Genomic DNA, 25,748 nt, shown 5'->3' with positions numbered 1-25,748 from the left:
CTCACGTGTGCAGGTTCATTGCAGCTTAATTACTTGCTGCTAACGTGCTTTGCCTGGGATGCTCGGGCTCTGCAGAGAGGCGGAGGTGATGCATGATCCCCCAGGGAGGCCGTGGGGTGGTGGTGTGCTTCAGGGTTACGTTACGGGCTACCCACAACGGGGATGCTCGAGGCTCTGCTCTCATCCTGGAGCTCAGGCCGGCTGCGTGCAGGACCCACGAGGGGTGTGGGAGTCACCCAGGATGCTGTAAGGAAGGGGTAATGCACACTCAGTGCCTACACGCAGCACACGATCCTCGCTGCATCCCCCATCTCTTAGCGGCACGGCTCTGATCTGCTGCTGCGCCTCTCCTGGCTCGGCTGGGGGGCTTTGGCAGTCCCCTGCCTTATCCCCACGGCAGCACCGTGCCTGCCAGCAGCAGGCAGCATCAAAAAGCCGGGGGCTGCCAGCCTGGCCCACCGAGACCGAGGAGATGAAAGCCTCGTTTGATGCCGGTGCTGGAGCCTCTCATCAGCGCCGTGTCTGGCCATAATAACAACCCGGGACCCCTTTGTTTTCTCCCCAGCACTGGAAGACGCGGGGCAGCGAGGAGTACGAGGCAGAGGGTAAGAGCAAGCAGCTGGGTGTGTTTTGCCTTCAAAGCCCCAAGGAGCACAGCTAAAAAAAAAAAAAAAAAGCATCCTGTGGGGCCACCTCAGGCCTGTGGTGCTGGTGTGGGCCGTATATGGGGTCAGGCAGGCAAAGCACCACACGGTGCAGCCCCTGTGGCCATCCCGTGCTCCGTTCCTCTGTCACGGCCATGCTTTGCCCCTCCTGCTGTCAGCACGAGATGGAGGCGAGCCCCATGCTGGGAGGAAACCAGGCTCCTTGAAGGTGCTGCCTTATGGCCTAGCATCTCCAGGCCTGGTCCTGAGCGTGCTTTGGGGGCTGTGGGGCTGTAGTGGAGCGTGGCAGGCACTAGATGTCAGTCCCAACCAGTCCTTAGGGTCCTCCTGTGGGACAGCAGGGTGACCCCGGGGTGGGGGCTCCCCGTCCTGCCCCAGCGCCACGGCCATATAGCTAAGCCATATAGCTTCTAATTGCCCCAACACCCCTACCCCATTAGCTGTGGTCTAACCCCCACCCCATCCAACAGGACCAAAGTTTTGCTCCCAAAAAGCCCTTTCCCAGCCCCTGGGTGGGGTGAGGTGGTAGCCCCAAGGAGGTGGCCTTGCAGCTGAGCAAGCTCTGTGCATTGGGGTCTGCAAATCTCTTTGCCAAGCAAGCAGGGGGGCTCTGGCTGTCTAACGGGGTCCCATGTGGCATGGGGTCTCCTGGTGGTCACTGGGGAGCAGTCCCATACACCGGAGCTGTTTTCCCCCAATTCAGGGCAGCTGCGTTTCTGGAACCCGGATGACCTGAACGCCTCTCCCGGCGCCTCGCTGCCCACACCGGAGTGGATAGAGGAGAAACTGCAGGAGGTCTGCGAGCACCTCGGCATCACCAGGGATGGCCACTTGAACCGCAAGAAGCTCGTCTCCATCTGCGAGCAGTTTGGGCTCCAAAATGTCAGTGGGGAGGTGAGCGCCGTGGGGCTGGGGTTGCCGGAGGGGTGGCTCGCACCCGGAGGCGTGCTGGGTGTTGGTGCTGCCACAGATGCCTGCCTTGTGGCTCATCGCTTTTTGCTTATCACAAAGCACAAGTGCAGGCTAACAGCTCGCTGCTTTCCATGGGGTTTGTTGGCATTGAACCACCGAGAGGCTGCGCTGGGCCGAGGCAGCTGCCCTGCACCGTAATGCCTGTCCGTCACCATGTACCATCACGGAGTAAACTTTAAATTAAAAAACATACCTTGGATTCCAAACATGACTCCTTAATCCTAGGATCTGTCTATCTGGAAAGCAAATATTGGTTCAAATATTCATAGATAGTTGCTTTTGACTTTGCAAAGACCTGCGGGCTGTCTTTGTCCTCCAGACAGAGTCCCTGAGTAAATTATTTCTTTAGCAAAATGTCGTCTTAAGATTCAGTGCTTTTTTTAATAAAACTGCTTCCCATCTTAGAATACCACTGCTTGAAACAGTTTCCTTTATAAAGCTTGTTTCTGGGCTGTTATTCCTTTGCAGCATTTGTAAAAATGTTTTCAGGATATTAAAGAGTAGGAAAGGCAGCAAGTGGGAGAAATAAACTGAAGGCAAAGGAATAGGAAGGGACTATCGTAACCTCTCTAATCCTAGTATGTTTAGTCTTGTTTGTAAGCAAGAAGACTGCCCTTGAAGTATAAAATAGATTTATTGTAACCTTGTAGTGCCCTACTATTTTTTTGTTCAGTGGCTTCAGATGCTGCGGAGGTTTGGGCATTTTTCTCACGAACTTGCACTAAATTCCTCGTGTCACCTGGGGTCGGGAGCAGGGCGCAATGAGGCTTTTTCGTGCTGCCTTACAAGATGGATGCTTGAAGATAACCACGATAAGGAGCTTATATGCTCTGGCAGGCAGGATTTCGGTAGCGTGCATAGCTCTGCAGTTTTCTGTAAGACGACTTTCCCAGTCCGTGCTGATGCAGCGAGCCTGGCAGCTCTTTTGGTCCTTGCCTGCTGTGCTGAGTTTTGCTGCGGTGCTTTTGGCAATAACCAGAAAATTTCTGCCCCCTGCTGCTCGCAGGTGCTCGAGGGGGTGCTCCACAGCCTGGACCAAGATGGCACCATGAGCGTGGAGGATTTCTTCTACGGCTTGCTCAGGAACGGGAAGCCACTTACGCCCTCGGCATCCACCCCATACCGACAGCTGAAGAGACACCTCTCCATGCAGGTGAGGGGCTGCTCGGCTCCCTCGGGGCTGTTGGGATGGGGACAGGGCAGGAGGCATCCTCCTGGGGAAGAGAAGAGATGGCCCCTTTGAAGTAATGGGGTTTGGGATGCACCTTGCAGGACGTGGTGGGCACTAAAAGGGTGCAAACTGCGCACAGGGGGGAAAAGGTGGCCTGAGGTCAGCTGCAGGCTGTGGGCTTGCACATCCCACATCCTTTTTTTTTTTTTTTTTCTTTTGAGAGTCTGGAGTTACTGCCCATCTCTGGCTGGAAGCTGAGGGCTGTAACACAAGTGCCCATGCAGCCTCTAAGGGAAAGGCAACACTTAAAAGCAGGTGGTGGAAAACACTTTAGGAGCACAGAGAACCCATCCAAAGCTATTCCTCCTCGAATTTATTCGAAGCCCAAAGCACCTGGTTATGCTGCAGTGCCATGAGGTCAGCAGCAGTGCTTCTGCTGTGAGGAAAAGCAGGCTAAATCCTTCACCCCCGGGGTGCTGCACCTTGCCTGCACCCTGCCACAGCTCTCCCCTCTCTCTGCAGTCCTTCGATGAGAGTGGGAGACGCACAGCTGGCCCCACTGCCATGCCCAGCACCCTCGGGTTCTGCCTCTTCTCCAGCCTGGACGATGGGATGGGCTACGGCTGTGTGGAGGGCATCCTCGACTGCTGGCACCAGGAGGGCGTCGAGAACAGCCAGGACATCCTGAAGGTAACCAGCAGGCACAGCTCACTCCTTCTATTTGCTTTATTTCCCCCTCTTTATGAGGTTCTGGGCTGTAACTGGATTTTTTTCCCTCTAAAATTCCTGGTGCTAGAGTAACTGTTCTGGGAAATCTCCGGTGATTTCCTGCATTGAGAGAGCTGGAAGTTAATGATAAAATGTAATGGGGCTTCCAGCTCAGCTCGAAGAGGTCACCTACATTTGCGTAAAGCAATTTAATTCCTTTACCTCGCTGAACAGCAGCACCTGCAAAGCTCTTACTGCTGGAATGATCCGGGTTACAGCTTGCACTGCCCAGTAATTATACAGGGTAAAAGGGTCATATGTATTGCAAATCAGGAACCTGAAGCAAGCTGCCCGTCCTGCTGGAAGCTGTGCACGGGGTAAGACACTTCCACGTGTCTGTTCCCAGACCTGCTGGGTTACTGGCAATGACAAGGACAGGTTTTTCTTAGCATTTTGTGTCCATACGGATTTTGAACATCCAGGCTGCCATAAATGCTTTATGCAAAACTGTTGCTCTCATGCAAATAAAACCCTTTTGGAGCCTGGACTCAGCCCAGCTTGATAATTCCACATTATTTTAACCAGACCTGCACGGTCTGCCCCTAACTCACCTCCTGCCAGGAGCTGCCTTTAGCCCACAGCCGGCCCCGTTGGCCGTGCTGCTGCGTGGTTTTGGTGGCATGGGTGCAGTAACTGCACCACCAGCAGTACTGTGAGCTCCTTTGTGCTTGTGCAAGGTGAGGGGAAGGAAAATACAGTCAGTTCCTACTGATAATGTGCTGGAAGAGGTGGGGTTTTTACTGTGGAACCTCCTGCAAGACCTCTTCTGTATCACCTCTGTTACAATACCCATTTTATGTGAACGCTTTCAACCACTTTCTTGCCTTTTAAAACATTCAAATGCTCCTGGTGCAATTATGTCCCCTAAAGAATTAATATTCTTAATCATACACGGGCTTACTTTCCTCTTGCCCTTGCAGTGTAGCCATGGTTTTTCCGTCTGCAGAGCTGGCAGCAGCACTTTAATGTAGGAAGGTGCCTGAGAGGTCTGTTTTATTGCCCCAAAGCCATTCTTGAAGGGTTCATCAGCAAGCAAAGAGCTTTTCCAAGCCTCCCCAGTTTATTCTCCCTTTGTGTACAAATGTCTTCAGGCTCCTGCAGAGCAAGAAAGCTCTGCTCCAACAGCGTGTTGTTCCACAGGCTTTGGACTTCAGCTTGGACGGGAAGGTGAACTTGACAGAGCTGACGCTGGCACTAGAAAACGAGCTTTTAATAACCAAGAACAGCATCCACCAGGCAGCCCTGGCGAGCTTCAAAACAGAGATAAGGCACTTGCTGTAAGTCACTGGGATTGTTGTCTCTGCTTCCTCCCTGGGGATTGCCCAGCAGGAGCTTAAGGAGCAGCCGCTGAGCGGCAGCACGGCCCCTCCGAGGGGCATCGCACTGCCTGTCCCCCTAATCATCGTTATTGGGTTATCATTAATTCATCTTCATTTGGGTTTACTTGGATAAAATAGCCAAGTATCACAGGAGAATGTGCTTGGGGGGGAATCAAAGCATCAGGCTGTTCCCAGCCTGAAAGGATCAGTGCAGTCTGCAGTGGGCACTGGCCAAGGAACACAAAAGTGTTCAGGCAGAGGCTAGCACAACCTGATAAGCGACACCACAAATCCTAAATGCTTTCTGGGAGTACTTTTACATAGGTTTTGCTGTGGGACAGAGATGCATGAGGTACAAACTGAGTTTCCCCTTTTTTTCATTTGAATGTCAAACATAATTTGACTTTGCACAGGACTTGTGGTGTGCAGACTTCTTGTTTGTGCATCACTGGGGATGACTTTGGTCATTAAGACCACAGATGTGTTACCTATCAGCTTAGCACTCATGCCTATGAGTTCCCCATTTCACTTTTAGAGCAAAAGATGAAGCTTCCCACTGTGCGGGTCTGTCTTTTTATGTTTACTTTATGGGGAGATTTGTTATTGAGTTTCCACCAAGAAAGCAGCTCAGGAAAGCAAACCTTGCTAACCTGTGATTAAAATAGGTGGGATAAAATGTGAGGATGAAGTGGTGAAGGCGATAAAAATAAGAACAAGTAAATGGGGCGGGGGGTTCGCATCTGGTTTGGGACCTGTGGGGGCACCAAGACAGGCCCAGAGCTGTGTGCCCAAGCTCATAGCTAACTACAAATGCAGCTGAGGATAAGAAACCCCCAGAAATTCTTCCAGGCTCTCTGACAAGCCTCTGGTGAGCCTCTCCTCTGGGGGAGGGCTGCCTTAACCCAGCACGGCCATGTTCACCCTAGGGAACGGGTGGACCAAGTGGCCAGGGAGAAAGAGAAGCTGCGGTCGGACTTGGAAAAAGCTGAGAAGCTGAAATCCCTGATGGCCTCCGAAGTTGATGACCACCACGCTGCGATAGAGCGCCGGAACGAGTACAACCTCAGGTAGAGTGTCCTGGGACACCCCGGGTGAGCACGAGCAGCTCCTGCCTGTCCTCGTCATCACTGCAGGTGTTGGTGATGGAGGTAGAGGCTTGGGAGGAAGGGCAGGAGAGGTGTGAGCACCTGTGGTTTGGATGAAAACTGGTCTGAGCCTGAGGACTAAAAATCATCCAGCACCGTGCGGCCGATCTGTGTGGTTAATCCCCGTGCTTCTGTCTGGAGCCAGCCCCAATAGGGGCAGTGGCTCGGAGTGCCAATACCACCCAGCTTAACGCCGTGGCATTTGCTGCCTGCTTCCCTCTGTGAGCTTTCCTTGCCTTTGATGCCTTAACAGGAAGCTGGATGAGGAATACAAGGAGCGGATCACAGCTCTAAAGAATGAACTCCGGAAAGAGCGGGAGCAAATCCTGCAGCAGGCTAATAAGCAGCGGCTGGAGCTGGAGCAGGAGATAGAAAAGCTGAAAACTGATGAGAACTACATCCGTGACCGCCTCACCCTCTCCCTGAAGGTAACAGGGACTGAAAGCAAATGGCACTTTCTGCTGAAAACCCAGGGTATGCAAAAGCAGGGAGCGATGCTTGTGATTTGATCCTTGTTGAGAGGATCTATGCCAGCATATATTGAGCTAGGTGAAAGTAGCTTCAGCTGATAAAGTAGCTTCAGCCAGATAAAAGCACATCCATAAATGTTTTGGGGTCACCTTGATTGGTTACTGCTAGGACTTGTAGGGCTCCCTTTCAGATTTCTGGCTGCCCAGCCAGGAGGTCATGTCTGGATGAAGCTTAAAACATTGCTTAAAACTCTAAAGCAAGTTTGCTGTTTTTCCATTTGAAAACCTATTTGCTGTCTTGCAATGATATCATTCACCCATGATCCCACATATTCGAATCCTTTTTCCAAATTTTTTAGGAAAACTTTTTGAAAATTTTTTACTTAAATCACATTTTTTTCTGCATCTGACAGCTGCCTTATCATAATGTTTTGTGTTATTTTTTTTTTTTAAGCTGAGCAGAAGCTAAAGGTCATGGTGTTGTCTTACAAATATCAAAAGCGCTGACAGTCAGCGTGAGCTGACACCCGTAAAGATGTTCAGGAGGGTGACTTCTGACCAGGTCAGCTGTCCTTTTGGTGCCATGGAAAGTGTAAAATGCTCCTCCCCAAGCAGGGATTAGCAAGTAAGAAGTGTGTGCCTGGTGGCCACCAGGCCCACAGCCAGCGTACACTCACTGTGCACGTGTGAACAGTGGGAAAGAAATTCACAGCTCCTGTCATCGGCTGCAGCTCGTGTCGGTGCTGTGCCCTGACTTGACTGGGAGACTGCTCTTCTCGAATGAGCTGCCACTTTCTGGTTCTTTGGTCTTCCAAATGCTGAGGCTGTCGGGTTTCTGTCTGGTTCAGGAAAACAGCCGTCTGGAAAGCGAGCTCTTGGAAACGGGGGAAAAGCTGGCGGAGTATGAAAGCTTGGCAAGCAAGCTGCAAAGGAACTTGGAGAACGTCCTGGCTGAGAAGGTAAATGTAAATCCTCCTCTCTGCAGCGTGTCCTGAGCTGAATCTGCTTCGAGGTGCTGCTGGTGGGGTCCCAAGGGGCTGCTCCCAAGGGGATCAGATAAATGCTGAGCCTGACTCCCTCCAGTTAATAAATCTGCGGAGACCCCAGCCTCACTGTGGTCCTCTGCTTAGCAATAACAGCAAGGCTTACAGCAAAGCAGTCATTCCACAGGTTTACAGGGATTTTTCCCCAGAATATAGTTTCACATAGACCCGATGTCCAGCTAGGGCAGATGATACCTGAAGTGTCTGGTGCTACGTGGCATCTCTGTTTTAAAAAAAAAAAAAAAAAAGATGAACAGCTGAGCGTGGCAATGATACAATAAACTCATCAGCTTTTCCAAAGGTATTTCTGTGCACGTGCATCTACAGACAAAGGCTCCTTGGTGATGATTCTGCAATGATCCTCACCCAGCATCTGTTTTCCAGACTTTTTTCAAGTTGGAAATGTTTATTTCTACGGAATACACTGACTTTGTACATGCATTAAGATAGAAATCAAAGTTAGTGTAAGAGTGACGGGCAGATAGCAGCTAGTATCCATTAGGGAGGTTCTTCCCTTTTGGGATTCCCTAGGGGAATAAAAATAAAATGAAATAAAAACACCAAAAAAAAAAAAAAGAGGGAGCAGGTTGCAGGACTGCTTGAGAGCTGCATCCCAGCTGGGGTGTGTGGAAGACTGACTGGGTCCTGTTGATGCCGTTTCAGTACGGTGACCTCGATCCCAGCAGCGCAGAATTCTTCCTGCAGGAGGAGAGGCTGGCACAAATGAAGAGCAAGTACGAGCTGCAGTGCAGGGTGAGTCGAGCCCTGGGGCTGGGGACACAGCACCTGAGGGATGCATCTTCACCAAGAGCATCCTTTCTGGAAGCAGCATGCAATGCAACACTGCTGTTTGTGATGCTTTGGTTTATTTCTTTTCTACATTAATCTGTGCTCTTGGGTGGTGGAAAGCTTTTATCGCAGAAGCAAATGGTCAAGAGAAGGTAAGATGCCTTAGGGGTGGGCTGGAATAGGGTATATGGAGCCTCCTTTGCTCCACCGGTGTAAACCAAGCTTAATTCTTTGTGTGGCAATGTGCCAGTGGTTTGTCTGATTCGTGAAATAAAGGATGCCCTCATTTGAATTTAAAGCTGCAGGAACTACCAGCAGGAATAAGAGATATCTGAGTTCTGTCAGCTTCTGGAACAGTAATAGTTTAAGGAAATAAAACTACACAGATCTAAAGCTTGCCTTCTCCCTGCATCTTGTGCAGCTGACTGCTTCTTTAAGGTGGGCCTGCAAGTGTCTATTTCCATACCTGTTTTCTGATGACTACAACGATAATAAGCATTTGGCTCGCCTGTTCTGCATTACTCTTTTCCTTCAATGAAGGACTGTCTTGGCTAGAGGCTGCATAATCTGCAACAACATAGTAGCTCTGTTAAGAAGTTGGAGTTAAAAAGCAAATATTTTCTAGAAATATTTGCTGAACTGATGCTTCTTGGTAAGAATTTGCTTAAATGTGCAGCTGACTTCTTTGAGTACTGGCAGATCTGAGTCAGTCTTCAAGGTTCACTTTCTGAACCTTTCAAATCTGCAGAACTGCATGTTTACACATTCATGGATTCATTTTCCTCAATAAACGATGTTCATTGAGCTCAGCATGTTGCATTTTGGCACAAACACTTGGGATATTCTGCTGGCAAGCGGGCAGCAGTACCAGATGGAAATGCACTAATGAGGGGATATCTCCTTTCTAATTTGATCTCTTGCTTCTGATTTGATTTTCAAGTAGAATGGTGTTTGAGGAGGTATTTCTCAAATATGCTTGAAAATGTTCCTAAGCTGCTGCTTAAAACTGTGGTGGGAAGAAGGAATAAAGTGGAATAAAGGACCTAGAACGTGCAGGCTTTGGAAGCAAAATGCATGTTTTCAGCCTGAAGAAGGCACTATTATTTTAATAAACACTTCCATGCTATTTGCATGGGTTGTGGAGAAGGTGTTGTTTTGCAGACAAAAGGATGGTAACTGGCAAGATTTAGTCTTTACCCACAGCATTTCTCCCCTAAAAGCCCTGTCACTGGGGTGTGTTGGTGCACGGATGCCTGCCTGCTCTCACTCAGCTCCTTTCCTTTCCCTCCCCTGCGGTCAGGAGCTGCAGGACCAGATAGATGAGCTGCACTCCGAGCTGGAGGAGTACCGCACTCAGGGCAAGGCCTTCAGGCCATCGCTGAAAAACTCGCTGTCGGAGGAGTTCGACATCGATCTTAAAACTCACGGCAACAGCGGCATTGAACCTGACCAAGGTAAAACACATTTCCTCTGTGGGAACTTCAGGGATGTAGATATTCATGAGATATTCATGATAAAGCCTTGGCTGTGATGATGTAAAGGCTCCCCCAAACCCTCCTAGTGCACTCCTTAAACAACATCCCGTTTTAATGTGTAACATTAAGTGGAATGTAACTGCTATATTCAAAGCTAAACAAATATTTGTAGTTTCTTGTCTTCAGTGATGCTGTAGCTGCCCAAATACATTTAAATTGATTACCAATTCTACTGAGAATGTAGCTGTTTGGGTTTGAAGCTGTATATAATTACTGTTTTTAAAGGACTTGGTTCAGAAGACTGCAATCCGTTAAACATGAGCATAGAGGCAGAAATGGCCATTGAACAAATGAAGGAGCAACATCACAGGGACTTACATCACCTCAAACAGGAGCTTGAAGACACGGTGAGCTATTTTCCCTTCAAGCTTCACAACTCTTCCAGCCTTATACAAACAGTGTGCTCTTGGAGAAGGACTTCTGACCCCTGGTGAAACTAAAACCTTTCTGTGAAGCTGAGCTTCTGCCTCCCCTGCTCCTCCTGGGTGCTGGTGAGGGCTGGATGAATGCTGCATTACACCCCCAGCCGCCCACCAGCTAACAGGAGCAGCGAGCCTTTCAGATGCAGTAGTGCATTTCCTGTCTTGAAGGGCTGGCACAGCTGAATCAGCCACTTCATTCACACTGGCAGGGAATAATTGTGGGTTAGGAAGGCTGCTGGCAGGAGTCTGCATGGGGAACACTGCGCTGAAATGCGCTCCATGCTGTGAAAGCACAGAAACTGCTGCTGCAGTGTTGGCGGTGCCTGGTGGTTTCCCATTTTCTGGGTAGGGGTTTCCTAGTTTGCAAGATTGATCTGGCCTCACAGGCTTGTTCTGCAAGAGCCAGCTCAGGACCAGAAGTCAGGGATCCTGTCGGGCTTCTGTTGCATCTCTTAGACCATCTCGATAACAGACCTGTTCTGTGGATGGCACAGCACAGGGGCACTGAAACTATTCTGATGAAGCTGACAGCCCCCTGCCATGATTACAAAGGGGAAATGAGGCATGGGTATAGAGAAAGGGCACCAAAAAATATTACCCTGAAATTACTTTTCCTTAAAGGGCTTGCCCCATGTCATTTGTAAAAGCCTTTTTAAAGGGAAATCCATCATCTAATTAATTTGGGGAGGGGGTTGAAAAAGGAATCAGTGAAATATTCTACCTGCAATTTGCAAAACTCACTTAGACTCAAAAATTATTAGTGGCTTTTCTCTTCTTTCACAAACTGAACAGAAAAGCATGGATTTCACCGGCTTCTACAGAATAATCATCTTTATCCCTGTAAGAAATTAAGCTGCACACTTCGGTATTCTTTGCAGGGAGAACTGATATAAGATGCTAATATGTAAATCAAATCATTCTGTAGAAAGTTAGGAAATTTGTAACACAAATGTACAGGAAGCATATCTAGAAAATGCATTATTAAATGAACTGATCTGTTTTTCCTTCTTGCAGGTGAGCCATTATGAAAAGCAGCTAGATGAGACAAAAATCCACTGTGAGAAGGAGCAAGAGGATATGAGGAAGAAGTATACTGAAGAGAAGCACGTCATGGAAAAGCAGATAACTGGCCTGAAAAATCAAGTTGCAGAACTGCAAGGAGAGGCAGCGGTGCTCAGAGAACAGCGGGAGAAGCTTGACTGCAAGCATAACGATGAGAAAAACAAATTACAAATGAGTTTCAATGAGGAAAAAGCCAATCTGCAAGAACTCTTGAGGAAAGAGCACGAGGATGATCTTAGAGCCAGACTGGAAGAGGCAAAGGAGAAGTTCAGTCAGGAACGAGAGGAACTGCTTCAGAACAGCATCTGGGTGGAGGAGAAGATGAGGGTGCTGGTGCAGGCACTGCAGGACGAGAAGGGAGAGCTGGAGCGTGGCTTCCATGAGCAGCTGAAAAGAATGACAGAAATGCACGCCCTGGAGAAAGAGGAGCTGCAGGAAGAGCTGCTGAGGAAGCACAAGCAGGAGCTGGAGGAGGAAAGGTGAGTGTCCCCGCCAGCCCTGGCAGCAGAGGTCTGCGCTGACCGCGAGTGCTCAGCACAGTGATGCTGGTGCAGAAGTCATTCCTGAGGCTTATTGCAGGTGTGTTTTGAGCGGTGCCCTCACCTGCTTCATCCCAGGACACAGGTGGGATGGTACGCAGTGGCTTTTGACTTCTTCCAAGCAGATATTTGTATTGGTTTTTAGCTCACCTAGAGGCAACGGCACTGTTAAAGCATAACCAGATGTGGCTGCCTTGAGCTCTCTTCAGTGTCCTTGTGCTTTACAGTCCTTTGCACTTAAAGAGTTTGAATTTTGAGGTGTCTTTTCTGAAGAAGTTCATGCATGGCTGGTAAATGCTTTTAGGCAGGACTGTCAACAGAAACTGAAGCTGTCCTGGGGTGACAGAGAGAGATGGGGGACATGAACATCTTGGTTGGGGATGTTCTTGGGACAAGACCCTCTAAATCTGATGAGAAGCACAGGAAAGGCATATATTGTATGCAAAACAATATCAAAGGGCATTTAGTGAGTTATATCCTTCCAAGGCAATTAGATTTTGGTTTCTGAAGTTTCAGCAAACTGCCTCAAATTTAACTTTGACTCTCAGAAACACCCATCAAATAGTAGCTCCACTAAAATTCAGCGGAAATAGTAACTTTTCAGCTTGTTTTATTGAGTAGCTTAAAAAAAAATGAATCTTTCTGAGTTAGCTCAGAGTTTAGTAATTTATTATGTTAACCATGTTTAGGAAAAAAATGGAAATTGACTATAACAGAAGAGCATCTCATGCTGAAACTCAGTTTTCTGTGGACACACAAACACTTGCAAATAAATATGAAGAAGTGATCCAAAACCTGGAAAGATGCTACCAGCAAGAGTTGCATGATCTTGTTGAACAGCAGAGAGAGGAAAAATCTCAGTGGGAGTTTGAAAGGGATGAAGTTGCCCAGGAGGCTGCTGAAGCCCATGAGCAGCTGAAGGAAAGCCTGGCAAATGAAAAGGCTGCTGCTGTTGCCCTGAGCCAGGAGAAAGAGCTGCTGGAGAAGAACTTCAAGGAGGAAGTGAACAAGCTGGTGTGTGAGAAGGAGCAGCTCCAGAAAGAGCTGCAAGACCTGAGGAACGCTGCTGAGAAGGAAGAAGAAAAGTTGAATGATAAAATAACACGACTCCAAAATGACCATGAGAAAGAGCTAAAGGACAAAGAGGAGCAGATATCCCTGGTGGAGGAAAATGGGAGGCTGATTAGCCAAAAGCTGGAGAGACTCAACAGTGAGTATAAGCAAGAGAAAGAAGATCTGAATTCCAAACTTCTTGCTTTGGAAAACTTAAACAAAGACATTTGTGTAAGAGCAGAAACAGAAAAGGCAGAGATGAATCTGGAAATCTCAAACCTTCAAGAAAAAATACAGAAACTGCAGTGGGAGGCTGTTAGTTTTTCCGCACTGCAGAACCATTATAGGGTCCTGGAAAATGAATATGCAAAAGCAAAGAGCAAAATTGCTGCTTTCTCTAGTATAGAACCTCTGGGAGACGATGCAGATGTGCTCATAAATCTGCAGAAGGTGCATGAGCAAGCTGTGAAGGAAAATGTGAGGATGGCTTCGGAGATTGTCAGGCTGCAGCAACGGCTGCGAGCTGTGGAGCGGGAGCCCCCCAGACCTCCTGGGTCTGGTCGCTCCAACCCCGGTGCAGAATCACCACAGCTGCAAGACAGAAGGGATCCTGCTCTCCAGGGGCTGCCCCGTGATTGGAGAGATGCAGGCAAGGTGGTAGGTGTGAATGTGCCTCCAGTTTTGGAGGCTGACACTGCAGACCTGGAAGAAGTGCTTGAGATGCGCTCTGCTGTGGAGAAACCATGGGATGAAGGCAGAGCAGACAGCCACATGCTCAGGTTGCAGGCAGGTCAGATGCGAGGAAGTAAAATGGCAGTGGGAAGTGATTGTAATCTTAATTATGACAAAAATCAAGAGCTAGTGGCTCAGGTGCCTCTGCTGCAGAAAAAGAGAGATCTTGAGAGAGTTCCCAGATTAAAAGTACTACAAAATGACACTAAGCAGCAGAATGCCCATCTGCCGAATAACAGAATAGCTCCCAGGAATAAAGGGTTTTATTCTGATGCTTCCAAGCTGCAGACTGATCTCAAGAGGGCTGAAGAGCTGACGGAAACCTCTCTCCAGCTGGAACACGCTCCTGGATCAGTGAACAGCGACCTGAGGGATGCGATTCCTCAGCTTTGGAAAAGGGTCGAGGAGCTGCAGGAAAGGTTGGTGGCACAGGCTAAGCTTCTGTCACTCCAGGAAGAAATCCAGGCAGAAAACATGGATCTAAAATCTGAAGTGATCGAGTTAATTGAGAAAAATAAAGCCCTAGAAGACAGCTTATGTAAGCTGAGAAGCTTTCATTGCAAGCTCGAAGCAGGTAACCTGGGAGGCATTAAGCTCGGAGAAGAAAGCACACAGCTCCTCAAAAAAGCTAAAGAACTGGAAGGTGGTCAAAACCAAGATGTACAAGGAAAACTAGATGTGCACAGCGAGAAGTTAAGGCTGCGGTGCCAGCTTGGAAAGCTGGAAGAACACCCTGAAATGTTCAGGGTCCTGCAGGACGAGCAGGCCCAATGTGACAGCACAACGAAAGAGATGTTGGCAGACAAGAGGGAGCTGCAAGACCCCAACAGAAAGCTGGAGGAGAAAGTTACTGCCCTGGGGAACCAAAACGGCGTGCATTTCCATGAGGAGAAGGAGGAGAGGAACACAGTGACACACGGCTTGCAGAGCACGTGCACTGAGCTGCAGCAAAAAGTTGATCTTCTGAGGTAACGTACACTAAAACCTTGTGGGAAGCGTGCCGGCCCCGCCGTGCTCCAACGTGCTGCTTGCTCCACGTAGAAACTAACCTAGTGTCCCACTGACCGCTTCGTAGCCCTACTGACCGCCCCACGGCTGCTGCATTAACCTCTGTAGCTTAGCTCTGAGTAGAAAAAGGTGCCTCGGACTCTAACCCGTAGCAGGCAGGCTGTCAAAGCGTGGATAACAACGGCTGAAATAAGCGTGCGTGACTTGGTTCTCTCTGAACATGACCTAAAATAAGGGGTAAAACCAGCAACTTGCTGCCCTGCCTGTGGATGCAGGCATCTTCACAGTGTATACTTGACGCTATCAGAGGTTCCTGTGCTTTTATGTCCAAAATGTTGTGGTAACATTTCCAGAATGCTTCTAATTTTTACTAATATCACCTCTTCGCTCTGTGCCTTTCTAGTACTGAATGTTGCTTGGAAAGCTAGAAGCGTTTCGCTTTTTCTAAATATCAAAGTTAATGCTAAAGAATCAGTCCATTTTTTGTTAGGAATTGGTCTTATTTTGGATTGTTTCAAACTGGTATTAGGAATGCATCTGCTATACTACATGGCAAATACCACTGTAACAAAGAAAATACAATAGGTTGCTTCCTTTTTACCTGCTGTATCTCAGTGCTGGTCATAAACTGCTTACAAATGGCTTAGTTATCCCTCAGCACCGGCTTCCTATAAGAAATTGTTCCTTCAAGTATTGCCCCATGCCTGAATTATTTCCCTGCAGGTGCCCGGGGAAAGGAAAGGCACTCACAAACTCTGCTGTTCCCACACACAGGGCTCTGAAGCAGCTGGGGTGCAGCCTCCATATGGCAGTGTTAGGCTGTCTGAAGTTAGGGATACATTATTGGAAGTTTAAGGACTGAGAGGTACAGTACAGTATTGGACTGTGATCCTTCTACTAGGTATCTTAGATTTTAAGCAACTTTGTGCGATTTTTTTATAGCTAGAATGTCCCTTTTCAGTGATCTGGGAAGCACTTGAAAGGTAAAATCTATACGAATCCATACACAGCTCATAAAATAAGCCAGCTGTAGCTTTGTTTTTAAAGTATCACAAGCAACTCAGGCTTTTAGTGTGTTTTTTTTTTTTTTTTTTCCTCGTGGGCTTGAACAATGCACAGGAGCAGTTCTCATGTCTCATCTCTCTGCCACAGATGTGAAGCCGAGAAGCTCAGGGAAGAAAACACTGCTCTGAAGAATGAGGTGACGTTGTTAAACGAGGAAGGTAGTGCTTCCAGCCTGAAACTGAGGGAGCTGAATGGATCCCGGGAAGAAATGCGGTAAGGATGCTACAGGGACATAGACCACGTGCCTGCCTTCAGGCACACAGCAGCAGAGTCCTTTCACAAAGCTCCTTCACGTTGTAGACCTTCATGTGTTAGATATCCTACAGGCTGTGAAACAGGCTGCCTTCTGGTGCCATCAGCTCTCCACCTGGGTGAGGTCTGTTCCTTCTGCTTCTCCCCAGTCCTGGAGCTAAAGCAGGAGCCTCACTGATGGGATTCAGGTGACTGCTAACACTTAGGAGCTGACCTCTTATAATTCCTGCTGCTTCAGCAAGAACAGAGGTGGTTAGGCTGGTGTAGCCCTAGAAAAATTAGGAAGAGATACAGTGGGACAGAGCACTTCAATAATTTGGTCTTTTGCAAGTAGATAACTACCTATAGTCTTGGGAACCCAGCCTTTCCTTCCAGGAAAGGAATATGTGGGTAGGTGAAAGACGTGAGTACTCACAAAGCCTATGCAAAGCAGATGCTAAGTGAAAAATAATGAACATCCAGAATTACCTTTTCTCGTGATGTCAAAAAGCAGCCTGTTCTTGCAGAAATTATTAACATTAGGGTCACTCGTTTTTATATGAGCTTTTCCTTTTTCCTAGGCAAAAGATAGAGGCAGTGAGAAAGGAGAAGGTGGCTGTACAGAAGATGGTTGACAACCTGAAAAAGCAGGTAAGCAGACTGAGTCCATAATCTTCTCTGGAGAAATCATAAATGTACAAGTCTTTCTTTAGATCATCAGGTAGTTTTGTTCTTTTTTTTTTTTTTTTTTTAAAAAGACCACTATCTACCCTTCTTGATAATTATGTTCTCATTAACTGTTTGGGATTGCTGTGAGGCTTCTTTGACCTGATCTGAAGACAACTGCAGTGCTACTGTAACTGTCTGGCTTACAGACTTGAGAGCATTCTCCATAGTCAACTTGGAAAATTTACTTAATGGAAATATGAAGTTAAAGTCTTCCTTTGTAATCATTTTGTGGGTAATGCTCTGCAGTAGCCCACGGGAGAGAGGTTATGTGACTCAGCCTCTTACTTCCCAGCTGGATGGGTCTGGGATTGCTGCCAGCAGTGACCATTTGCTCATATCTGTGAGATTCACTGCTTTTGTTTAAAGGGAGGTTCATTGTGCTAGGCAAGCAACAGAAGGCTTAAATAGGTTTTACAGCCATGTTCCTTGTGGTATTGCTCAGGATAATTTCGTAGCTCGTCAGCTACTCAAGATACTTATATCAGCATAACGAAGGGAAGAAGGAACTGAGAGGTATGCCAGATAGAGCTGATACATCTGAGGCCAGTTCCCAGAAATGAAGCTTGTGAGGCTGCATGCAGCGTGTCATCAGCAGCAGTCCTACTTTTATATAGGGGTCTACTTGATTTGGCCTAATACTAGGGCATGGGACAAGTTCTGCAGGCAATAGGGAAATAAAACAGTTCTGCTGGGGTCGTGACTGTTATGTGGAGTGCTGGTAGTTCACTGCTGTATCACCATCCAGAGTCACCATGCTGGGATTCTGTCTCTGTGGCTGGGCCAATGAATTGGGGTGATGTTTGTCAGCTTTTCTTTTTAATCACCTGAACAGAAAGGAAATGGATTAAAACAAACAAAAACCCTACCATCCAGTACAGGAATAGTCATAACTGACCCTGCTGTCCCACTTCAGGTGGCAGATCTGAAGACCAGGAACCAGCAGCTGGACTCTGAAAACACAGAACTGAGCCAGAGGAACTCCAAAAGCCAAGCAGATGTGCAGGATCTTAACCAACAGCTGGCAAGGGTGCTCAAGCAAAAGGAAAGGGAAGCAGGGAAGTGTACTCTGGAAGAATGGGAGAAGGAGAGACTGGTACTGAAAGAGGAACTGGAAAACTCCAAAGTAGAGGTACAGGATAAGTGTCTCGAGTGAACTGAACCTTTAGGAATTAGCATCCCCTTCTCGAGCTGTGTGTGGTCTTTCAAATCTGAGCTTTTCCTACTACATATTGCAAATGCTTATGCATGCTGCAGTAGGGGTGGAGGGAAAGTGTGGCAGCCCCTGCTTTCTCTGGCTGCTGCAAAGAAATAGAAGGGTGCAGTTCTGTCTTGAAAATAGAGGCTAGTGATGGCAAATATTTTCACTTGCATTTTCCAGCATGCCTGTTCTGTTCAGCCCTGTGCATCCCACCTCTAACCCACTAGTTGTAGCATCCTTGGGTTAATCTGTTACTCTGAAGCTGAAATCTGAGTTTTTACTGTCTGCAGTCATCAAACATGGTGTCCTCCTTGGAGATGGAGCTGTCGAAAACCAAAGTTCAAGCTCATATATTGGAGCAGGAGAACCACGTCCTCAAGCAGGAACTAGAGAAGACAAAACAGGTACAGCACCCTGCCCGGTACCATCAAGTGATGGGGTTAGAGCCACCACCCTGCTGGTTGTTTCTTCATGTGATCTGTTATCTTGACTGAGTTGGAAATAGTTAATGTATATTTATTTTTGATAGTTAATTTACAAAATGTTGTAACACTAGAGGAATATAAATCTTACTGAAAAAACCTCCCAGTACAGTAGACAATTGCTCACATAAGGTTGGTTTCACTTAGCCCTTGCCAAAAGGTATTCCAGAGCAGTGGATCTTCACAGATGGACTTCAACAATGAAGACCAAAAATTTAAAGTTCTAATCAAGCAATTTACCAGGCTTTTCTAGGTTGTGTGGGTGGGATGGGCAGGGGAACATCCCCCAGCCACTGAGCAGTCCCTGATATCTATCTAGGTCCACAAGAGGACTGGTGTCCTCCATCATGTCCTCTAGCAGAGATGTAACATTAAGAGTGCTGCTACCTGGAGGCTTCAATAGCTCAGAACTTAAAAAGATAATTTCCTGGAGGACTTGGCTGTTGCCCATATAAGCATGGCTCATTTGGCTGTAAATACATGCTAATAATCATAGATAATGAAGGGCACAAATGAGTTAGCCCTCCTGATTAGGGTGCCGAAGTCATTTTCTTCAGAGTAAAGCACTCATTTGATGTTCCTAATGCTTTGTATTTATAATGGTCTTAAAAAGCAAAAGCAGATGAGGCATATTCAGTACAGTGAATTGTGGCTTGAGTGTAATTAAACACAGAAGATTGAACAGAGACCAAATCACCCAGGAGCAGGCAGACTAAGCTAAAGCACTCTGTCAACTGGGAAAGAGATCAGAAGTCATCTGTATGGTATTTTTTCCCCTTCCTTGGAAGGAGAAATCCAAAACCTTATTCACCTCATCAAGGTTATAAGAGGAACACTGACATTGAGCTGCAGGAAGGAGAATTCCCAATCTGTTATGGTTATTTTAAAAATAAAGCAATAAAAATGCCATAAATGCACACAATGAAAATTAGGTGTATGGAAAGTGCACTTTTCATGGCAATTGGTGTCATGCAACCCAGAGGGCAGATCCTATTAGGGGTTTTATGCTAATACAACTCAGGTAAGAGGCACAGCATCCATTTGCTGGCCTGTGATTCGCGGGAGCATTAACACAAATCTGAGGGATTGCAGGGTGATTTTGGTGTCCTTAGCACTGTTCCTGCAGGAAGGGTGTCTCAGATTGTGAGTGGTATTTGTATGATCACTCATGAAGCAGCTTTCAGTCTGCTCCCACCTTTTCTGCTCTGCCTGGAACGTGATGCTTGGCCCTGAGGAGGGGAGAAAGCTTCGTGTGACACTTGCAGGCAAAATTCAGAAACAGCACAGCAACTTGACTTAGAGTTGTTTTCCACAGCTGCCCAGATGTCCTGATCTCTCTGACCTTCAAAATGAAGTTTCTAGCTTGATCACTAAAAACGAAAAGCTGCTGAAAGAAAAAGAAGCCCTGAGTGAGGAATTAAACAGATGCATCGATAAGGTAGGACAACTGCAGGCCCATGTCACTCCTACATGCTGTAACAAGCTGCTAAAATTATTAAATCCTGATCTCCATCACCCTAACCTGTAAAACTACATTGATTTTTTTTTTTTTTTTATCTTCAGTCCAGATAAAGGCTTTATTGCCATCGCCTTTTTACCCTTGCTGCTTTTAGAGAGCTTTTGGAGCACAGCTTTACTGTAATTTGATTATGTAGCAAATTCCAAACATTGCAAGGAATAGAGGGCTGGATATAAATATTGTAGCAGGACAAGGAAGACAGTGTTCTTGCACTTACTGCAGCTCTGATGTATTGGAGCTCTGAACTGGAGCAGTGCAGTCGGCGTGCCATAAATAATGGTCCTGTTGTGTGGAGATTCGGGCAGGGAGATGAGTTTTTTTTTTTTTTTTGTTGCTTTCCTGTACTTTCTTTGCATAGCTGTAAATCCATCTAGCTCAACTCCCAAAGTCAAATGGAGTTAAAGAAGATCCTGAACGGCTGGGGCTTAACGATGTAATCTTATTTTAGGTAGCTAAAGTAAGCTTCTTAGAGAACGCAGTCGGCAGCCTAAAGCAGGAACAGAAGTCCTGGGAACAACAGAGTCAGACCCTGAAAACACAGCTCACAGTCGCACAAGAAAAGGTATAAAAGTGGGTTTTGTTATAGCCCCGAATCAAAAGTATTTCTTAATCTCTTGTAGTGCTCTTTTTTTCTAAAAACAGCCGTCTCCTAATATGCTCAAAGGCTTCATGCAGCTAAGAATGGACACTTTGATGGGCTTTCAAAGTGACGTTCTTAAAGGACAAGAGGAAACTTGTTAAATATGATGAGATCTCTTTCCCCTCCCCTTCCCCCAGGAATAAGCTGTTTTGCATCTACAGCCAAGTTCCCTTTGCCAATTCATTCAGCCCAGCGATCCCTAGAACACTACAGAGATTCTGCTCCCTCCTTTCTTGTGGTGGTTTGCTTCTTAACAGTCAAGGGAGGAGAACAAATGGCCATTTGCTTGGCTCTCCTTGTTTCTTCTGGGCCGTGGGCTGCCAAGAATAAATAACTCAAAAGGAATCTCCTTTTCCCAGCATATCACAGGAAATGTTCTGGGGTGGAAAATGCATATCTGAGTACAGTATTTTGGCTGTGTTTAAGAGTTTGTGGCTAACTCCAAGCAGAAATTCAGGGAATCATTTAGCATTTTCAGGAGGTGGGCTGTCACTGGTTTCTTCACCCCTTCCAACAGGCAGCAGCCAAATCCCTGTGATTTGTGGCATATGTTATGAGCTTGGTGGCTGAGGGGTACAAGTCTTGGTACAGCAAACACGAAGCTGTGTTCCTGCCCCTTACAGGTTCAGAGTCTGGATGAAACGCTGCAAAACACCAACCTCCAGGTGTCCCACCTGAAATCGGACCTACGGGTGGCGCAGCAGGAGAAGGAAACTCTTGAACAAGAAGTGATGTCTTTACACAAGCAACTGCAGAATGCCAATGAAAAGGTAACTGGCTTCAAGGGCCTCAAATTTGGTCAACTCCACTTGTCAAATTTAAAGATTCAGATTAGGAATTTAATAGCAGCTAGTTGCTGCTCTTCTGTAGCCTGTCACTGTAGCCCACTTTATTTTTTGGGGGGTTAGCTTGCTCACTAAAAGGACACAAATAGAGCTGCAGATCTGAGCAAGTAGACTGAATTGTGTAATTATTGACTCTTTTGTGAACACAAGTTATAAGAAGCTAACAATAAAAACAACTAGAAGAAGAGTACAAAAAAGTCCTAATTTAATGGATTCTGTTTTAGAATTCAGTTTCAGTTTTCAGTTTTAAAATAGTTGACTAAGTAGTTTTGTAATGTGTATACCGGATTTTTACTTCTAAAATATCTGAATGTGAGGGCAGGCTATGATTCATGTCCTAGGAGTCTTTATTCTTCCTCAGAAAAAAATCTTTTCCAAAAAAATACAAAAAAGCAGTGGGTAATATGAATTTACACAGACTATAAGTGTATCAACAACAAAGCTAGTAATTGACAGGGAGGTCTGATTTTGAAATTTGTTTTTGAAAGGCAGGGTATTGTGGTATTGTAGCAGCCTTTCTCAGCTGATGAGGAACTGTAACTGAAGGAGGTTGCAGACAGCAGTCTCGTGATTGGTGTTATGAATTCAGATACTAATTTGGCTTGTTTGCTATGTAATTAAAGGAATATTTAATGTCCACATGGAGAAGAGAGTGCTTCAGGATTATACAACAGGAACTAAATTACAGCTATTACCGAATAATATATAATGGAGTTCTATTATTTGCTTGATGAGGCTGTGAAATAGAGTGCAAATTGCCATTTTGCATTGTCGAACTGCGTGCACTCACAGTAACCATGCTGGCACACGGCTGTATCTGTGATTTTAGCAGAGGGAAGCACTTGGGGAAGCACTTGGCTTTGCACCGTGATTAGCGTGTTGGGTTTTATTGGAAAATGGTGCCCAGGCTGGGGGGAAACCGGGAATCCTGTGCCTTTGGTCTGCAGCTACTGAAAGCCTTAAAAACCCGCCTGAAGAGAGCAAATGTCTGCTTCTTTGTTTAAGGCCTAACCCTGCAATTCTGTCTGTCTTAAGAACCGGGTCCTCGAGCGGGCTGTGCCTTCCCCAGGGCCGCAGGAGCAGCAGCAGAGGCGGTCGCAGCGGGACGAGCCGGAGCAGCTCGGGCAGGAGAACGAGCGGCTGCGGAGGGAGGTCCACAGCACCACCACCGACCTGGCCCTCGCCAGGGAGAAGGTAATCTGTGTGCCCCCACGTCACCAGGGCACTTGCTGATATGAGGCAAGACTCAATGATCCTTGTTTTGCAGCGGGTAGTGCAGAAGAGGGATGTTGGACATGAGTTTTGGGTGGAAACTTGAGTAGAAAGAAGGCATCGTGGGGTGGCTTTCCTTCCTACCTGCACTAAGTAGGCAGGCACTCTTACAATGGTTCAAACAATGGCTCTTTTTTAAAGAAAACCCTGGTCATTTTAAAGAAAATCTTGGTAACTCCTGTCTTCTAAGATTTTGGTCTAACTTTTAGTTATTACCACTTAAAAAAAATAAAATAAAATTCGTCATACTCCCAGCATTATTCACGTTTAATTTCTTAGCTTGCAGTATTAGGCAGATTAAGGGGAGAGGGAAGGGAAGACATGATGCTGGAAGCTAAAATGTCAAAATTACCAGAATCTGTTATGAGTCTGACATAGATTGATACTTGATATTGTAGATGAAGTAGATGCAATTGACTCACAGTGCAAAGTCAGTTTTGACCTAGTGGAAATGCCATTGTGAAGCAGGCTCTGAATGGTTTGGAATGCCTTTCCACATCTGTTCATCTCTGGTCTCTTTAGATCCGACAGCTGGAATCCACCATCCTTTCCCTGAAGCACCAAAAACATCAAAGCCAGTCAGGTATCGTCAAAGCCATAGAGCAAGAGAAATTAAGCTTGAAGAGGGAGTGTGAACAGCTTCAGAAGGAGTTGTCATCTGCAAACAGGAAGGTTAGTTTCAGATGGTAAACATGTGAGTCAGTGCTGTGCGTATCACAACAGCTCTCAGAGATGGAAAGCTGTAATTTTCTTTTACTCCAAGCTTTGTGCTCCGTGTCTTTTTATAAATCCCTGTCCCAAGGAGCCCACGGTCTCTGTGCCTCTGTGGTGGGGCTGTCGGAGTGCCAGTATGCTGTAGGACTTCTGCTTGGCACAAACAGTTCAGTGGTGAAGCATGGAAACATTAAAAAAAAAAAAATAATAAAAATAAAAAAATGCAGCCTTTCCAAGTGCTCTGCAGCTCACAATGCTCACATGCTAGCATTACCACATTTAGACTGAAAATCAGCTACCCTACCTATTATTTGATGCTTTTGTCAGCCACGCTGTATAACATTATCTTAGACATAGCTTTTAACAAAGCATTATGCTTGTCCAAATACTTAATCATTTAATCGTGAATCGTCTGGATGTGCAATGACTCATGACTTGCATATTGAACACAGCAGATGAAGTGAAACTACTGCCTTTCTAAGGAAACTGCCTGTCTTTCGTAGATCAGCCAGATGAATTCTCTCGAACATGAATTGGAAACCAGCTCAGAAAATGAAGGGCTGAGAAAAAAGCAAGTCAAGCTGGATGATCAGTTAATGGAGGTACTGTTCAATAGGTGTTGACTGTACTGGCTGTAGTGGGGAGGTTTATTGCTATCTCACTGAATTTGTGAATTTATTTACAAAAAAATCCTCTTCAGGGGGAAACTGATTGAAACTAGAAGAATCGATCCCCTCTAATAATAATAATGTCATCTTTTATGATCAATAGTAGTGTGACAAACAAGTTCCTATGAAGTAAACTGGTTTATCATAATTCATGTAAGATCTGATAAGAAGTCAAATAGTGAAGAAATTTGCTTCTGTGCTTGAGGCAAGGCTAACATTTTCCTCTTCCTTCCTGAAACATGTAACCTCAAGTTTCTTAACTAATATTTGCATAATGCTGCTCTTAACATAGAAACCTGTTCTTATTTACTATGGGAATCATTTGGTGGACTGAAGCCTTGCTAGCTTATCTACAGCATAATCAAATAACAATTTATGCAACTTGCTTTTAATCTAAAGGCATGAGTGAAAACTTCAGTTGAGACTCTTCAAAAGCCTCCCATAAATGTGGAGGCTTGTCTGGTGTTGCTGGAGATGAATTGTATGTTATGGGAACTGCTTAATTCTTAGGTGATCCTGGTTACAGGAACAGAAATGTTTAACTAAAGTTGCTGTATCCCCTGTGGTCAGGACTGACCTGGGAGCTGTCTCTGCGACTTTGTCTGTATTTGAGTCTAAAACATAACTTAACCCCATCAAAGCTTTGGCATGTTCCATAAATTAAAGTATCTTCTAGATGAGACTTTTACAACACTGTTAAAAATATCTCATCAAGTGAGTGAATGGGAAACATGTTATACTGAATATATTATGCAATTTAGCTGTAAAATTATTAACTCAATTACAAAAGATGAGATCTTGACGAGTTACTGACTCGTTTTTATATCCTGTGCTTTTATGTGTTCTTAAATATGCTTTGGGAAAAATCCAGACACTTAAATCCTTCAGTACAAACATCAAGTGTGGAATTGCATTTCCTCCCAAAACTTTGTATTTCACACATGCAGGATTTTTGTTACTTCTGATAACATTTTCCCAACAGGTGTGTATAACATTCACTTAACGCTTTGACTTCTAACTTTCTCTTTTGTGCCTGTTCTCCTTTTGTTCATGGCTAACCTGTCTAGAGCTCAGTGGTTGGAACTAGCAGAGAAGGGTGCAGTTCTCTTTCTGAAATAGTGTGCGAAGGTAGAGCAATCATTTTCAATGTACTACCATAGCATGGAGAAAACACGTTGTCTTTTATGGATTTCTATTCCATGTGTCTCTTAAGCAAAGAAGCCACTATTCATTTTAGTAGTGTTCTTTGATAGCTGCCCTAATTTGGTGTGGCTAGCACATTTCTGTGATTTGATTCTGCAGGCAAAAAGCTGCATGTTTGTAAGGCATTACTGTGAAAATCGAGAAAAGACCAATTGCATCCCAAAGAATTAAACTGATCGTAAGAAAATGAAAAGTGGCTCAACCCCTTCCTTCTAACCCAATGCCTGTGAGGCTTGAAGGTGTTCTCATGTTTACCTCTGACATCCTGCATGCTTTTTGACCAGACAAACGTTTCCTTAATACCTGATATGTGACCGCACTCACCCTAATAGTCTAGCAAATTCATTACTGTTTTACTTCCTTCCACAACTGAATATGGCAAAATACATTGTTTTCATTAACTATGCCACCAGTATTTGTTCTGAAGATGTTGTTAACATTTATTGATTGTTTCATCAGCACTTTCATTAGTTACTCGTGTGTTTTACA

The 25,748-nt window shown here is 45.9% G+C and overlaps 1 protein-coding gene across 6 annotated transcripts in view; it reads left to right on the top strand.

The window, feature by feature from the left end:
- Window positions 1–25,748, top strand: part of NIN (ninein) — a 57,382-nt gene that overhangs the window by 18,866 nt on the left and 12,768 nt on the right. For 4 of the 6 annotated variants that reach the window (XM_082761393.1, XM_082761392.1, XM_082761394.1 and 1 more), the window contains exons 5-27: window positions 566–605; window positions 1,369–1,559; window positions 2,644–2,790; window positions 3,331–3,498; window positions 4,717–4,853; window positions 5,822–5,962; window positions 6,294–6,468; window positions 7,359–7,469; window positions 8,217–8,306; window positions 9,643–9,796; window positions 10,103–10,224; window positions 11,314–11,840; window positions 12,590–14,653; window positions 15,846–15,971; window positions 16,571–16,640; window positions 17,632–17,847; window positions 18,207–18,320; window positions 19,714–19,836; window positions 20,366–20,479; window positions 21,181–21,327; window positions 22,438–22,596; window positions 23,197–23,346; window positions 23,892–23,990. In XM_082761393.1, the coding sequence (XP_082617519.1) occupies window positions 566–605; window positions 1,369–1,559; window positions 2,644–2,790; window positions 3,331–3,498; window positions 4,717–4,853; window positions 5,822–5,962; window positions 6,294–6,468; window positions 7,359–7,469; window positions 8,217–8,306; window positions 9,643–9,796; window positions 10,103–10,224; window positions 11,314–11,840; window positions 12,590–14,653; window positions 15,846–15,971; window positions 16,571–16,640; window positions 17,632–17,847; window positions 18,207–18,320; window positions 19,714–19,836; window positions 20,366–20,479; window positions 21,181–21,327; window positions 22,438–22,596; window positions 23,197–23,346; window positions 23,892–23,990 (5,385 nt within the window). Of the gene's footprint in view, window positions 1–565; window positions 606–1,368; window positions 1,560–2,643; window positions 2,791–3,330; window positions 3,499–4,716; window positions 4,854–5,821; window positions 5,963–6,293; window positions 6,469–7,358; window positions 7,470–8,216; window positions 8,307–9,642; window positions 9,797–10,102; window positions 10,225–11,313; window positions 11,841–12,589; window positions 14,654–15,845; window positions 15,972–16,570; window positions 16,641–17,631; window positions 17,848–18,206; window positions 18,321–19,713; window positions 19,837–20,365; window positions 20,480–21,180; window positions 21,328–22,407; window positions 22,597–23,196; window positions 23,347–23,891; window positions 23,991–25,748 lie in introns of those variants that run through there. The other 2 variants (XM_082761397.1, XM_082761396.1) reach the window with 2 other exon arrangements.

Source organism: Aythya marila, assembly GCF_965140915.1.
Source record: "Aythya marila genome assembly, chromosome: 5".
NCBI classification, from domain to species: domain Eukaryota; kingdom Metazoa; phylum Chordata; class Aves; order Anseriformes; family Anatidae; genus Aythya; species Aythya marila.
The sequence above is the reverse complement of the archived record's forward strand: the minus strand, read 5'-3'. Positions and strand labels throughout refer to the sequence as shown.